Source organism: Apus apus, chromosome 12 (genome assembly GCF_020740795.1).
Source record: "Apus apus isolate bApuApu2 chromosome 12, bApuApu2.pri.cur, whole genome shotgun sequence".
Taxonomy (NCBI): domain Eukaryota; kingdom Metazoa; phylum Chordata; class Aves; order Apodiformes; family Apodidae; genus Apus; species Apus apus.
Window position 1 is genome coordinate 5,473,735 of NC_067293.1, and position 17,338 is coordinate 5,491,072.

At 45.1% G+C, this 17,338-nt stretch overlaps 1 protein-coding gene across 1 annotated transcript; it reads right to left on the reverse strand.

The window, feature by feature from the left end:
- Positions 1-278: 278 nt before the first annotated feature.
- LOC127389577 (transcription factor SOX-3-like) lies at positions 279-2,279 on the reverse strand. Its single transcript, XM_051630211.1, has one exon. It carries the CDS (start codon positions 2,069-2,071, stop codon positions 1,115-1,117), a length of 957 nt encoding a protein of 318 aa, XP_051486171.1. The 5' UTR covers positions 2,072-2,279; the 3' UTR covers positions 279-1,114.
- Positions 2,280-17,338: the final 15,059 nt, after the last annotated feature.

Genomic DNA, 17,338 nt, shown 5'->3' on the forward strand with positions numbered 1-17,338 from the left:
CTAAGCGCACACGTTGATTCCCCCCCTTCCGTCCCCGGCGACAGAGAGAAACAAGGCGGGAGGAGAGGCAACAAGTGGCGGCGGCTGGGAGAGCTCGGAGCTTCAGTAGCACAACCACTCCTTCCCGGCCAGGATACTGCATTGATAAAGAAGAAAACTCGAAGGAGCACCCCACCTCACCGAGTACATCAGGAGGCGGCAGTAGGAGAAACCCGGCCGGACGGCGGGACCGGGGCCGCTGCGGGGAGTCCGGGGACCGACCGCGCTCCCCGCCACCGCCGAGGGACCTGCTGCTCACCCGACCCCACACACCGCCGGGAGACTGACGACGTGCCCGATATAAAATTTATTGATATATCTTCGTTTGGAAGAAGTAAACGAGGACTAAGAACAGGATTTTTTTCTTTTTTTTTTTCTTTTTTTTTAAGAAATCCGGTAAACCAAACTAAAACGTTTCTTCATCTGATATGTCAGACATGATTCACAGTAAAATTCACAAACCAATTTACATAAGTTTACAGTTTAAGAAAAAACAAGACACACAACTTACTATAAATATAAGAAATGCTTTTGCGACCCGCACAGCTCTCTCCCACCTCCCCTTTTTTAAGGAATAAAACCGTAAGGTTAAAAAGTCGTGAAAGCTAGATTGTGGATAGAAACCAAGTGAGGCTCAGTTAAGGTGGGATGAACAAAACGCTTAAGAAACCACAACGATAACGTGAACAACTGAGTTTAAAAACAAAAGCCCACCGTTTTGGGTGGTTTTGTGTCGCTGCAACGCTAGGAATCAAACTGAAAGATGCAAAAATATTTTAAAAATAATTTTTAAGCTAATAAAACCTAGCAGAAACCAGGAAAGAAGTTGCCGTGGTTTAAAAACTTCACGGCGGCTTCTAGGAGGCAGGAGTTGTGATCTATTAAAATAACAGCTTGCTCAAATATTTTGTAACAAAAAAAGAAAACACAACTAACGGATTTCCTTTTCATAATTTCTCCAAAGTTAGTATTAAGCCTGCTAAACCGAACAACAACTGCCGTACGTCCCGCTGTAGTCAAGGAGCAGTGGTGGGGTTAGGGATTAAAGACGGGGAGCCGTCCGGAGTAGCCAAGTTTATATGTGAGTTAGTGGTACGGTACCATTCACGCCAGTCCCGGCACTCTGGTAGTGCTGGTGGACGCTGTGTAACCTGCTGCCCTGCAGGGCGGAAGGGTCTGTGGCATCCCCCCCCGGGGGCAGGTACATGCTGATCATATCCCGCAGGTCTCCAAGGCAGGCCCTCTGCGAGTGGGAAGTGATGGCAGGAGGCGGCGAGCTGGGCTCGGATTTCACCACCGAGCCCATGGAGCCCAGGCTCATGGCCGAGGAGGGCTGCTGGCCGTAGGCAGCGGGGGACATGCTGTAGGTGGAGGCGGCGTTCATGTAGGTCTGGGCCGTGGACATCATGGGGCTGTACTGCAGGCCCGTCATGTCGTACCGGTGCATCTGCTGCAGCTGCGGGCTGTTCATGCCCGGGTGCTGGCTGTAGCCCAGCTGGTCTTGCATCAGTGAGTAAGCCCCGTTGGTCCAGCCGTTCATGTGGGCATATGTGTCAATCCTCTGCCCCACCCCGACAGGGCTACTCACCGCGTTGCCCCCTCCCGGAGCCAGCAGATTACCGGGCAGCGAGTATTTGTCCTTCTTGAGCAGGGTCTTGGTCTTCCTTCGGGGCCGGTATTTGTAATCCGGATACTCCTTCATGTGCACGGCCCGCAGCCGCTTGGCCTCGTCGATGAAGGGCCGCTTCTCGGCGTCGCTCAGCAGCTTCCAGTCGGCCCCGAGCCGCTTGCTGATCTCCGAGTTGTGCATCTTGGGGTTCTCTTGGGCCATCTTTCGCCGCTGGCCCCGCGACCACACCATGAAAGCGTTCATGGGGCGCTTCACGCGGTCCTGATCCGAGCCGGATCCTGCCCCATTGCTGGCCCCGCCGCCTCCGCCGCCCTTGCCGTTGCTCCCCGGAGCGGGGTTGCCCCCGGCGCTGCCCGGCGTGGGCTGCGGCGTCTTGATCTCAGTCTCCAGCATGCTGTACATGGCCGGAGCCGGCAAAAGGTGCGCCAGGGTGGCGGGCAGACGGGCACCAGGTCGTGGAGAAGAAATTGAACAAAAAACAAACAAAACAAGCAAAAAAAAGCAAGAACCTGCGTGGGCTGCTGGTACGGAAGGAGGAAGCTTTTCTGCCTGGCAGGCGGAGACGCCGCTCCCCGAGGTGCAGTTGCTGCTGCCGCGCCTGCGGAGCGGTGCGAGGTGCGTCCCGCGGGCAGCGCCAGGCGATGCGCGCACCAATCCCGGGAGATTTGATTGACGGGCTATAAATGAGCGGGCGGCAGCCAATCGGAGAGCGGTTCCCGACAGCCCCGACCACGGTGACTGACCAGCTGAGGGGGTGGGGGGAGCCGAAAAGTTGGTGTTTCTGCTCTTGCTGCTAGTGCCGGACCACCCCCCCTCTCGCCGCGTCCTCGGGCGTCGCTACCGCGCAGCCCCCCAGGCCCTGCACCTGCCTCCGGTCTGGGCGAGCGGCCCAAGCTGCGGGGCCGCGCAGAGCTGGGGCTACGCGGTATAGAGGGGCCGGCGGGGCCCCCGCAAGCTGCCGGGCGGGCTGGCTGGGGCTGCCCTCAAGGGGCGCGGAGTGGGTCGGAGCTCTGTGCTGCAAGCGGGTGCCCTGCGTTTGCCGCGCACAAAGAGATTTAAGGGTCTCGGATGGATGCGCAGCCCAGTGCCAAGCCCGGACAAGCTGCCTGGACACTGAGCGAGCCCGCGCTGCACGGAAACAGCCTCTCTGGAGCGGATGAAGGGGGAGAGACAGACTAAAATCTTCCATTTCTGATCCCTCTCCTAGGGGAAAACCCGGAATGCCCAGCCGAGACCGGCCGCCGCTTCGTCCTGGTGGAAAACTGGCTGTCCCGCTGCAGCCCGTTGGAGGCGGCGGTGCGGACGCGAACGGAGCCGGGCTGGGTCTCTGCAAGGCGCTCCCGGCCATCCCCACCTATGCCCAGCCCGTTGCCACTTGAGTTTTTCCACTCTGCTGCCCCCAGGAGAGTGTGGGGGAGGGGACGGCGCTTGCAAAACTCCCAAGTTTCATGGCAACAGCAAAGTTCCCTCGGTGTGAAAGAAAACTTAGGAGGAGAGTAGTGTGTGAGTGGAGCGGAGCTCACTAGAGCTGTCAATCACGGGCTTCCCTTCCCGTCCCTTCCCTCCCCTTCTATCTTTCCTCGCTTCCTCCTTTCCCCAGAGGCACGGACGCTCGCACCTGCGTAGACAGGGCTGGCAGCTGCTTGAAATCACCGCGGGCACAGGGCTGCCCAGCCTGGCTCGCTCTACCGCTGCGTGGCTGGAGGAAACGGGGTGCCCTGCCCTGTCGCTGCTCTTCCTCGTCCTTCCCTGGCACCCCGCTCCAGCTCCCCCAGGGGAAGCGGGGCGGTTCTCCGGGCCGGGACGCGCTGGGGGAGGAGAATTAAAATGAGCCTGGAGTCTGCTCGGAACTGCGCTGCGACAGCCCCAGTGCCAGAGGACATGGGCAGCACCTCCGATTCCGCCGATGCAGCACTGAGCGAACTGCCCTGAGGGCGTGTGGGGCGCAGAGGAGGGTCGGGGGCTTAAGGTAGGGACGTGTCTGGGCACCACGTCCCGTACTGGGAAGCCTGGCGGGGAGGGATGCTGCTGGCGCAGCTTCCCCCGGTTTGGCAGCCATTGACGTTGCCCCAGAGAGAAGACCGGGACGATAGCGGCGGTAATCGGTACAGGGGAAGAGGACACCTCCGGGGCAGGGCTCCAGAGTGGACCAGCAGGCACAGCCCGAGCAGCCCCGAGCCCACCGAGCTGAGAAGGCCGGGGAAAGGGCTCCGGGGAGGGGACGGGACCGCTCCGCCCGGCACCGCGCAGCCCCGCTCAGGGCTTCCCGCAGTCGGGGGAGCCAAACAAGCCGGCTTAAAACGACACTAGTGTCTTTCTGGAAACAACACTGTGTCGTGGTGGGACTGTTATTTGAGTGGATGTGAACATTAGTATGAATTAACAGTTTAAGGTGTCAATCGTTTTATACTTTTGGTGGTTTTGTTGGGTTTTTTGTTTGTTTGTTTGTTGTTTTGTTGTTTTGTTGTTTTTTTTTTAACAAAATTATCTGTTGATCCGAAGGGGAAATAAATCCCTCTTGCTACGAGCTATGGTGCAGACAGCATTATGTCTGTTTTTTTGTTCAGCTAGCCGGTATGCTCTTGGGTGAACTCAAAATTTTGCAGCCCGAGAGGACAGCGTGACAGCAGAAGGTGCTATTTCAGTCGGTATCCCACTAGCAAGCACACCTCGGGCATAGTTCGCTTGTATAACTTTTGCAACACATTGGAAAAACTTTAGACAGCTGTATTTAACCTCAAACCCCTCAAAATATTTTTACCCCTCCAGTAGAGATTTAAGACGTGCCAGGCTGAGCTGGAAAGCGGGCTGATATATATAATGACAATTATTTGAAATTATTTTATAGAAACTTTTGTTGGAGAGACTGAACAAGCTTTTGCATGCAACAAAAATGAGTCGGGATACGGAATTAGAGGACATGCTGAAACCCCCGTGAACTGTGTTTCCTTCTATGCTTAAATAAATATTTCAAAGTTAAGTTTCAGAATCTTCGACTTTGCATCGCCCGAGACTCCAATTAGATATTTTTCCCAAAGGCCACGCTATTTAACACTTTTAAGATCCATTTTCTTTCAAGGCAAGGCAACATTTCTCTTGAAACATAGCTAGTCTCCTCGTAGATGAACTAAATCTCACTGAATAAAAAAGTAAGTAGAGTTTCGTATTTTCCACACTTAAAAGGTCCTTGTGACGCTCCCACTTCACTCGGGTTTCCGTGCAGCACGTATTCAGAGAAATATTTAAAGATTTGGCTGATTTCCACTTCCAGTGAAGGGGTGAACAGAGACACGCTGCTCGAACTCCTCTGCCTCGTCAGTAGTGACGGGTGCGCACAGGAAACTCTCACTAGGATTTCTTGAGCGGTTTCAGCACCCGAGGTTCTGGCAGAGCCCCGCGCCCTTCCCGCAGGTTCACCTCGGAGCCTTGTTTCCCCGCCTGGAAGCTGAGCCCCACCTGCCCCGGGCACGGGGTGAGCAGCGGGCGCGGAGCCTCCAGGGAAGCCCGGCACTGCCGCCCCTCGCAGGGCTCTGCCGGCAGCACCTCTGCCGGGGGGCTCCTCCCACCCAGCGCACCCCCGCGGCCAGCGGGCACCCACGGCCGGGTGGCCTCCTGGAAGGACCGGAGCTGCTGCCCAGGAAGGCCCCACCGGTGCAGGACCTTTAAAAGGTCCCATCTCACCATCGCTTTGGCAGCCACAGGCGAATTCAAACCTCCGCCTGCTCCTCAGTCCTGCCCGTCCCATGTCCCGGGAAAGAGGACGGAGACTGTGGAGCTGCTGTAAAGCAGGGAAGGGCCAGAAGGCAGGAGAGGGCTCGGCCAGCACAATAAATGCAGTGAGGGTGAGGGGCGCCTTATGCCTGGAGCCATATTCCTAAATTCACTCCCCGGCGACGGCCGGAACCAGGAAAGAAGCCGTTCAGGGAGCCTCCTGTGTCTTGTAGGGTTCGGGAAACACTTGGAGTCGTGTTAAATAAAGATATCAAAGGAAGAGAACCCCACTTTTTAATTTTTTTTTTTTTTTTTTTTTGGTGACAAACGAGACTGAGGCAGAATCAGGAGTTTACAGCACAATCCAACTTGGACGCAGGAGTAACTCACAGCTGAAAAGGCACATTGAAAGGGACCGTCTGCTTCTTACACAATCAGCTCTTAATAAGCAACAGCCATTAATATATGTTAATTGAAGCGCCAGCAGAGCTCGGAGGAATCTTGGAACCGTGTCAGGGAGGATCACTGGCTTTTAAAGAATAACTTCATGCACCCAACCGGCCCTGTTTAATCCTATTACTAATACAACCCCGCTGGTCCCCAGCCTAACTCCTGACCAAGATCAGCGAGGGCTAGTCCTCAAAACTTGTCCAGACAAGGAACCTGAGCGCTCCTTTAATTTGGACCCTGCTGACCCTGGTTAGGGTAACGTAGGTTTTTAGTGATGCTTAAGATCACTAGTGATGCTTTTCTGTTTTATCCCTGTTTAAAGCTGGAATCCATGTCCTCCCCAAGAAGTTTCCAGCATGGCAACGTGGCTGCTAAATGGATAATTTTCCTCTGGTTCTGCAGCCCAGGTCGTTAGGCGATTTTCCCCCTCCTATCTAACAGTGTCACATCAAAAACCAAAACCAAACCCAAACCAAAACAAAAAAAACAACCCAGAAACAGATCCAGGCGTAGCTGGACCGACCTTCCAGCCCAGCGAGGAATCATCAGTTTTGACAAACGAGTTCCAACTCCTTCCTGTGACTTCCCCAATATCTCATATCGATGCTGCACTAGAGACTACAGGGACTACACAGTTGTCTCTACTGCTCACACATAGGGGAAAGCAAGGGATACTTCTGATTACATCATTAAAAATAGCAACATTTAAGAACAAAAATCTGAAGTGCATGGGTAAAACGCGAGCGGCGTCATTTAGGTACAGATAACTTCCTTTGAACTGAGCCTCCCAGTGCATTCAGAAGGCAGTGGCGAATGTTGTTTTTAATCACTTCCCATCCCCTTTTTCCCCCCTTCCCCCAGCTGAACTTTTATTTGGCTTCTGACAACAATAGCAAGCTGCAAACAGACCTCTCGGAGCGCCCGCTGAATAGACCCTTTTGGAGCCTGGATTGTTTCCACTGCCACAAAAAAACAACTAGTAGCTCCGTTTCTTAATTGGGTTGTTCCTGGCCCTCGTTCATTCAGGTGTTCGCGAGGAATTTGTTTATTAGCCTTTGACAAACAGCAGTCGCCTCATGGGGTTGGCTTCAGCGGGAGCGGAGGGATGCGGAGGCCCGAGGGTGGCTGGGGAGGGCATTGCTAATAAGGACGCTCTCCATGTCCAGGTTACCAATTAACAGAATTGTAGAGGGGACCACCAGCAAATGAAAATTAGCCAGGGCTCGCTGCGGAGCCCCCAGGAAAGGATAAACTTAGCTTGTATGTTTTCACGAGGGCACACCGATGTAAAAACGAGCACGCAAAGTGATGCTAAAGGAACCACGGCTGCCCCCTGCGCCGGCTGCTGCAGGGCAGTCTGTGTCCAGCTCCGCACGAATCTGTTTCCCACAGAGACAGTGGTCGGAACTTTCTGAAACTTCCCTCCGCTGTTACGGCACCAATGGTACAGTGCTCCCGAAAGGGTTGTCAGGCACCGGGACAGGCTGCCCAGGGAAGAGGTTCAGCCGCCCTCCCTGGAGGTGTTTAACAAACGTGTAGACGTGGCGCATAGGAACATGGCTTAGTGGTGGACTGGGTAGCGTCAGGTTTTCAGATGGACTCCATGTTCTTAAGGGTAATTAATTTCCAACCTAAAAGGTTCTGTTATTCCAACATCTTGGCTCCTGCACGGTTTATTCCCGCGCCCCCTACCTCGCGCAACGGCAAACCCCGCACCTGGGATTTCCTGGAGTCCCCGAGCTGCCGGTGGGGTGGCAGCAGGGCCCCCCGTCCCCCCCGGGATGCCGGCGCTGCCAGGAGGAGCAGCGCTCCGCGCCCTGCGGCTCCGCTGCCCCTTCTGCCGCCGCGGCCGCGGGGACGCGGCGAGGTGCGGGACGGCACTGGGATCAGAAGAGCCCCCCACGCCGAAGCGCGGAGCAGGGACACGCGTGGGGGCAGCCCTGTCCCCAACATGTTCTGACCGGGGAGACCCGGCGGGCACCACCTGAGCGCGAAATGCGCTGGAGCGGAAGGCAGCGGGGATGCCGAAGGGTCCTTTCCCCGCGGCAGCTACTGGAGGACGAGGGGCCTCCCCGGGCCGGGAACCCGCCTGTAGCCCCCGCCCCCGCTTACTCGTTGCGGGGCTTTAATGACTCTGTCCCCGGCGCTGGTGACAACTGAGACGCGGCGTCTTCAGAAAAAAACCCAAACCAAATCGTCTCTGTTTTGCCCATTTAAAACTTCGTCAATCTTCCTACAACGTTTTCTATACAGATCCAGTAACCCACCTTATTTGCTGGTAATGATAGCTAGGCTTCTTTTTATGAGTTAGATTATAAATCAGACATTAATTGTAAAACCCTAACTTGCTAATTAACTGCAAATAAACTATTAGTGGCACATTAAAACCAAAACACACCTTATTCCTACTCTCTGACATCGAATTTTGAAGGCACGTATTGTTTCAAAGTCCAGCCTGGATCACTGTCACAGCAAATTGAGATCCTGAAAGGTTTCTCTCCAGGATAAATAATTAAAATATATTCTACTTTAATTGACATTATAGAGGACACAAATGAGGTTTTCCTTTTAGAAAGAAATAGCGGTTACTAAATAAAGCTTTGCAGGCTGCAGAATGGAGGTTTCAACCAAATGAATAGTCATTACTACCTTTTCAATGATGTGGGTCTTTTGATCAGAAAAGAAATTAGCTCTAAAGAACAGACAATAGGAAGCCTGCCCTGCAATAGGAAGAAAATTAGATGGCTAAGGCTCTTAACAACACCTATTTCTATAAACCATGGAGCTTCTTGCTTTTCAATTACAGCTGTTCATTTCATATAAGGAAAGTGGAAAAACACAAGGGCAGTATAAACTCTGTTGCACCAAAAAAGCCCAAGATAGGGCAGGCAGGCAGTCTTACCATTTCCCTTTGTTTTTATTATAATCAGGAAACTAGTAATATATATTTTATAAAAGCAAGGGCATCCAGTATGGTATTCTCTGGGACAATCAAGCAGTCAAGAAGGACTATACTCAGTAAAGGAACTAATGAAATGTCAGAAACTTTCAGTTTGGTAGTTGGATAATATATTTTGCACCCCCATCTCATTCCCATGTGCATGATTTTCAGAGGAAACAAAACAAAACTGAAGAACTTGAGGAAAACAAAATTCCTCTGAATTGAAGTGAATGTCCTTTCATTATACTCAGGACTGAGAGATTATTTCAGACGTGTTCTCCCCACATGACTTTGAACTCATACATCTTGGTTATTTCAGATATCATACTCTTACTTTTGAAACTTAAAATTAACTTACTGTGTAATAACTTTAAAATATGTGTTCTCCTTCCAATTATTTCATTTCAATACTATTTTTGAACACTGGTATTTCTCCTGAATGTAAAACTAATGCAAGTTTTCTTACAAATATGAGACACAATCATAAAAGAACACCTTTCCTCCCCCACCATTTCTCTCTAGCCATACTTTTATAATGAGGAGTAGCAAGTAGATGATAATTTGTTATTAGCCATGTAGTATACTGTAATTGCAATAATCCTTCAGTGATGATTTGAACATTTAATAGTCACACAGTTTTCTCACAAGCAAGTCCTGTTCTCTCAGCTGGAGATCTCTTTAACAAATAAGAGAAAATCACAGAGATTCTTCCCTCCCCGCCCCCCCCCCCCCCCCCCCCCCCCCCCCACCTTATTTTTTAAATTTTTCTATTTATCTATTTATTTACATTTCTTTTATTGTTTCTCCTTTCTCTCTCCATTTTTTTTGCTCTATCCCTTTCCACTTCTCTGTTTTCCTTTTCCATTATCTTTATTTTTGGATTTCTCTCTCTCCCTATCGTCCTTGTTTACAAATAAGGCTACACACCTAATTCAAAGGGGTGATCAAATCTATATGAATTTTTTTCTGTGATAACATGTCATAATTATCCTTTTCACCCTCAACCAAGAAAGGGTTCAATTAAAATTACTTTATTTGCTCAGAAGACTAAGTCACATGTGCTTTCTACCTAGAAGTTATTTTAATATGAAATATGAATGTCAGCTTTTTATTCAGACTGTGTCCCCCTTCAGTCCTGCTTTGGCTTTGTGATATATAGGCACAAACAGTAAGAAATAGTTTAATCTGTTAAGAATGGTTTCCTAGCTTAAAATGGGGAGTCACTAATATAAGTATTTGAAGTAATCTTCCTGCTTGAGAGTAGCTAGAAGATTAAAATTAATCCAACTCTGCCTCACTTTCTACTGGGGCAAAACTTCCATTTGTTTTGTAAGATCTTAATTAAAATTTTATGTTATTTTAAATTAATTTGTTTGAGACAATTACCCATACTAGCTAGTGAGAAAAAACTTCCCTCCTTGCAAACAGGCAGCTCAAGCTTCATTGATTCCTCTGCAATTCACAATACAAAACCTACAAAAAGATCTGTGTCAGTAAGAAGCTGAAGAACTTGGGCAAACCTAGTAGTGATGCTACAATTCTCAGTCCAGACCTCACAACTCCAGATTTTCCTTCTGATAGCATCTTCAGTCCCTGCAAACAAGTGGAGGGCAAAGAACTGTCTGCAGGAGAGTAAGGGTGTCTAAACTGACCCTGACTCTCAAAATCTGGAAATCTCACCTAAAATTGTTGAAGTATCAGAGCAACAAGATTTTTGAGAAAAGTTCTGCTAAGAATAGAGAAGTAGGAAACCTAGAGAGCTTGGGAAGCTAGAGTGAACAATCTGTGAGTAGGGCTGTGTTGGAGGGGTTGGACACGAGCAGATCTAAAGGACATCAATAGAAGCTCAGTGTTAGCAGGGAGAGGTTTCAATTCCTTCAGCCTTCCCAGTCCACCATGGAGATGAAATGGTCGGCCAAAAGAGCAACTCACTAGACCTGAAGATTCTTTGGGCTCTATTTTTTCCTAACATATATGGATAAATGATGGTAATATGTGCTCCACAGCTTTCTGTAAAACAAATGTACACATACACATATACAATAGGTATAAAATAACAGAAATGGAACTCACTGAGGTCTCAGTTTTGTATGGACTTTTTCATGGCACAAACACATTCCTGAGCTCAACTTGAGTCAGAAATAATGACACCATTTAAATTAATATTCAGCATTCTTCCTCCATTTCAATAATAGCTCAAATCAATTACCTGATATTGAAGGTATCTCCCAAGAACTGAAATATTCCCAGTCTTGCTGAACAGTGCAAAGAATCATGACTAACCACCATCAGAACTCTATTACTGCTTACTTAGAGATGTAATGACTGCTTAGGGTTATCAACGAGGTAGCATATGCTCAAGGTTCCTATTATCTGTCTTGATTAGCTCTTCATTGACTCTGTAGATAACACCTCTTCTCCTGCTAGGGAAATATGGTTGGCACTTCCAGAGGAATAACTTATGCAATGATACAGAAGTTAAGCACTTGTGACATAAGTATTTCAAGGCCATTTTTGAAACAGGTGGACTAGTCACACAACGTGCATCTATAAGGACACGGTGGATCTTGCTGCTGGTGTACCCATCACCTTTCCCATCCAAAGAACCTGATCAAACCCAGTTTTCCTTGCTTACAAGGCCCTTTGATTCCACTAGATTCCATTCTCCAGATGTATCAGGAACATGAGCAGGAGATGCAGAGAATGGAGAAAACATCATCAATCCCACCTGAAGCTTTGCATATGTGTAACTTGGTTAAATAATATGGAAGGAATATGTTTTAAATGAGCTGGGAACTGACTGGAGTGGCATGGTGAATATTTTATTATAGTAGTTATAGCAAAAAAAAAGCTGAAACTTTCTGAAGAGTAAGAATTACTCTGAAAAGACATTTTTTCCAAGTTCATGCAAGACACAGTCAAGACAGATGGTCTTGGTTCACAGTTGGGATGTCTACTAAGACACAGAAACCTACATGTTCATGTAGCAGTGCAAATGGGAATAATTATCACATATCCCTCTTCAGCAAAAGTCCTATGGCTCCATTGCTGCCTCATTCAGGGGCTGATTCCCTGATACAGACAAGGGCACTTTGCCCTTCCTGTAGCACTCAAGTGCTGCCACAGGATCAACAGGCAGAACATCATCATGTAAGGGAAAAGTGTTATTATTTTTCTTACTCAAAATTAATCACAAGCCATAGAACAATTTAAATTTATAGTGTTATTATTCCTTTGGATTTCTTTAATTTTAAGAGTCTGAAGAAGTGAGTCAGCGCTGTTGTGCAGCATGAAAATACACAATAAGAATTAAGCAACAATCAAAGTCCCCAGACTAATCAGTTTCCATTGATAACTGTAACACCAGGTCTACAAATTAATCAAGTAAAGAGGTGAGCTTGAACCAACTACACATTTTGAAGGTTTACTGCCTAATGCCAGGGAAACGTGCACATTTCCAGAGTGAAGGCTGGTGTGAGACCTGATGGATTTACACAGGATTGATACTTAGGCTGTTACAGTTTACTTAAAAAAACAACAACTTTGTTTGAAGATTAAGAGGAAAGTCAAGTTCCACTGTTTGCTAAATTCCTGCTCAAAAAAAGGACAAGAGAACAAGAACTGGTCAAATGAAGACCCTTTATCACTAAGTGTTTGGGTCTGATCCCAGAGAGTTACAAAAGAAAACAACTACTATATGGTAAGTGTTGCTGGTATATTTATGCTGAGCTGGAAATCCTTGGTTCTCCTTCCTTGTATTCATTTTTGTATAATTAACTCCTCAATAACTCGCAATTATAACTCAGTCATTACAAACTGACTGTGGTAAGAGGACTGTACATAGCACTCCAGCTCATCAAGAGCCCTCCAAGTTAAATTGCCAGGAAAATATGGACAAACAGGTCTTACTTCTTTCATATCAATATCTTTGCAATGAAATAGAGGACTTTGGAATTCAAAAAAAAAAAAAAAAAAAAAAAAGCTGATCAGGCATTTCTCCCTACTCCTGTGTTAACATCACCCACATAAAACCCCAACATTTCCACATTCAGGATTATACCAGCAAAAAATTTGCTACAATATAAAGTAATATTCAATTTTCCTTGTCATTTGTCAGCTTCTGGTCCTGCTACCACTGTATGACTTTTCAACCTTTGCTTTCCATCTCTTTGGAGGAACAAAAAGGATCTCTTTTATATTGGGCTAATTAGACAACTAGAAACATGAATTATATGTTTATAGATTGACCCTGGGTTTATTGCCTAGAGTTGAAATGGTTACTAATGATACTAATCACATATCTGCCATTTTTGCCAGCTACAAGCTTACAAAATGAGAGGTTATGGGAAACTGTTCTTTTCTTCCCCAGTATCAGCTCATGACAGAGGTGTTATTTTAAACTATGATTTTTACTTAGTATGCCCATAGAATCACGTCAGGTCATGCATGTTTGCTCAATAAGATGTTTCAGTAGCATGATGATTACAGCTTATATATCTCAAGATCTTCTAATATCTAAAGGATGTGATAACAGACACTTGAAACAGACTGTTTAGTTTTTCACGTTATGCCTGTTATGACCCCAAAATTCTAGTGTTTACAGACTGATAAAAATGTTACAGATAGGACAGCTGAACACGCACACAAACACACCCACTAGCAATTTCAATCATTGGGCAACTTAAAGCAAGAACAAGACAAAACTGAGAAAACCTCTTTCTAATTTGGTTATGCAGTAGTTGTCTGAGGCTGGATCAGGATTCCCTCTTAAATAATAGTGAAGATGCAGGGTAGGCACCATACAGCATAACCCCTAACTTATTAATGGTTATTAATTATTATTTTTTTTTCTGTTACTCTATTCACCTAGAGTTAAGGTAATATTATATAAAATTATCAGTCTTTCCCAGAAATTTGCTCTGCAAACAAGTGTGTTTGCATGATAATTTCTAAAGTTTGAGGCATAAGAGTAGGAAAAGTTTGAGAAAGCTGTTTTGAAATACTCTCTGCTGTTTTTCTGTGGTGTCCTTGTTTGATAGGATAGTTAAACACAAACAGGACCAAAATTATAGTTGGTAAGGTATACAGTCTTCAGGATAAACTATCTATTAATGTAAATTTTAAAATGCTGCAATTCACAGCATAAGAAAATAAAACCTACTGCTTTTTTTTAGAAAACAGGTAATTAGTCCCTTTATTCCATCCTTGTAAAATGGTAGAGGAATGATCATTTAATTCACTGAGGTTAACATTGATGGTACAATTTTACAAGTGGCTTCAAATGACTGCTTGAAACTTGCTAAACGGATAGATGTCTCCAACTGCATATTCCCTATGAAGAATAGGACTCCATAATATGAAAAGTAGAAAACAAACCAACCAACCAAAACCAACCAATTAAACCAAACAACAACAGCAAAAAAAGAGAAAAAAAATAAGTGCATGTAGGATATTTTCAGTAGCTTGGTATGAATTCTGTGTGACAGGAATGTGTTTAGTGATGTTACTCCAGCTAATAGACTAGTGCAATACCTGCAATATTTTGTGCAATATCTTCTAAAAAACTAGCTGTGGTGATGTAAAAGGAGACCAGAGAAATTAGTAGAAAACATGTAAATGGCTGAACAAGAACAGGGTTACATATAATAAGGTAAAACCATTTTAGTAGGCAACAGTGCATATGATCTGCATGTGAAACTGCCATGGGGGTGTGTGCATATGGGGTATTAGCAGGTGTGAATGGTCAACAAAGTAATTCTCTATTTACAGGTGTGATAGTGGTAAACAGACACACAAATCAAGCACACATCTGCATATTCATTATGTAGCCAGGGCAGTTTTCAGTTTTGAGTACCAGACCTAGAAGGGCCAACAGTAACACGTCCAAAGTAACATTAAATCACTGGAAGAATGTAAATGCAACCGTAACAAGGTTGCCAAAATTAATACTAGAATTTTTTACCGTTGTAATCAGGCTATATCTTGCTGCCTCATTACACACACTGATGAACAAACGGGGGATGATGTACATCTGCAAAGTTTGATAGCAGTGTCAGGAAAGTTCTAATGTGCATTCTGCCTAGATGAAGATTTTAATCTTGTTTGTTAGGTAAATTGTCTTTTGTGGTTGTTGCTGCTCTTTGAGAAAAGAAGATGATATTTTAGGACATTTCTCATGTAGTCAAAATCAATTGTAGCAGAATAATTATTTTTGGAATAGCATCAGGCAGTTTTGTGGAAAACCTGAACAGGAGTGTAGCCTCTTGGCAAAGATTTCCGAGTGCTAATTGAGATCAAGTAGCAAACAGTAACTAACCTGAAACCTCGTAGTGCTTGCATCTGTTAGGTTGTTGAAGACTAATAGATACAAACACATGTAAAATACCAGAAGTGTTTTGGGGGCTTTTACCCCACAGCTTCCATGAACTTTGAGAAGTGTGGGGAGGTAGTAAGCACAGGATATTTGCTTGGAGCAGCAGACTATATAAAGAAACTCAAGACAATTTGAATTATACTCACTTGGTACTGAAAAAATCAATAAAAATGATATCTTGAATCCTTGCTGCTTTTCAATTGCTTACTGCTTCCTAATTAATTTAACTCTGGAACTGAACATATTTTATGGCATTTTCTGTTTTTTAGCTAGCACAGCTCAGTCCTGCTCTACTCTTCTTTTGAAAGTTAAATTTAACTAAGTTGCTGGATGATAAATACGTTATTGTAGTAGGTGTCATATTCCAAGTAGTCTTATAAGGAGTCATCTCTATTTTTATTATTTAGTTGGCCACTGTGATTATTTCAAGGAAGTAACTTCCCCTTTTCTCTGCTCACATAGGCTGTGTTATATTCGTTTTCCTCTGTCATATGGGAATTGAACATTCCTGGTTTTACAGCACTTGTTTTCTAAAAAAAAAATAATTTACTGAAATTTAATTCTGATATCAGAATACCAAGTACCACATTAAGAGGATTCTGACATGAGTGTAAATCTAATGATACAGTATGACTCTTGGTGAGTTACCTTACATTTATCTCAATACCACCGAGATCCAGCCAGACATTGAAATTGATTTCCCTTGGAATTTGATCCAGATTTTCTGTGAGACAATTACTCAGAACTACAGTAGGATTTAAGTCAAGCCTTCTAGAGAGGATTCTAGATATCCTGAATCAATTGCAAAATTTCCTGTAGGGAATCTGCAGACTTTGAGAAGGTTATTTGAGAAGAAGAAGACTATTTGAGAAGATCTAGCCCTGGCAACTCATGTCCATGAGGCTCTTTCCTTACAGAGACATACAGAGCAGCACTTGTGCCCCAGCTCTGGTCCTGTCTCTAGCACAGATTCAGTTTCTGGTAAGGTAAACACAAGATTTGTTACTGAAGGATCAGACCCTTCTGTCTGTTATTATGTGTTGATTTTTAAAAATCCATTAATAAATATTCCTTTAAAGAAAAACAAAATAAAATCATAACCCTCCTTTACACTCATCAAGCTGTAAATGAAGCTTAACAGTCACATTTGATTAAAGAAAGGACAAAAGTTATACTTCATTTTCCTGAGGAGTTACTTACAGTCATTTTAAAGTCAGTACACTTTAGCTAGCTACCTAAAGCCACTGGTTAGCTATATGAAAAGAGTAACTAAAATATAGGCGTTTCTTTATTCCACCATAAGCTGACATGTTCTAACAAGACAGTTTGTTTGCTTTTATTGTTCAAAAGCCCCAAAGTCTTTACTGTCTGCTTCTCCACTTGTCTTAAATGTTTGATTAAGCACTGTGAGAATTGTCAGTATTGATAAACTTCTTTCCAGTACATTAAGCACTCTAATCCTTTACATTCCTACTCTATCTCCATTGCCTAGTCAGTCAGCTTCCTTAGCACTTGATTTTAGGCCAATATTTGCATTAGAAATGGTCTAAAAATAAAAATCATTGCAATAGCAGGGAAAATTCTTTTTTGCATCTGAAGAATTCTGACAGCAACAGCACACGAAAGGCTCTGCTTGTTCTTCTGTAATCACAGGAATTGAACAGTCATCTAGTGAGCTAATTAAAAGGGGTAATTAAACTCAGGACTTTTTTTCCAGTTTTATTAAAATCTCAATTTTTATGAGTGGCAATGCTGGTTATCTGTCCTTCATGAGCTAAGCAGGGTTTTTTTTGTGTGTCTGTACTGTAATTTGGACTAAACTCTGTGTTTACTGTAATAGCTTAATAGAAGGAGATTCACATCAGGAAGTTCAGAACTCAGTATGAAGTCTGCTGATTTTTGGAATTGTTGCAGTCAGTATTTTGGATTTTATTTGTTATTGCATCCCTTTCTTCATACTTCTAAAACATTATGCCTCAAATATAGGATGCATCAAAATCTATTTTCAATGTATAAGTTAGGTAAGTTAGAATTGCATAGTTTGACAGTGTTTCACTTTATTTCTTTTTTTGTCTCTTTGAATTTTATTTGGGTAAATTCTGAGGGTAAAAACACGTTTTAGGACAGCAGGGATATGCTGTAAATTAGGCACATTTGTATAAGAATTACACAGACATAACCAAGTCTGGAATTT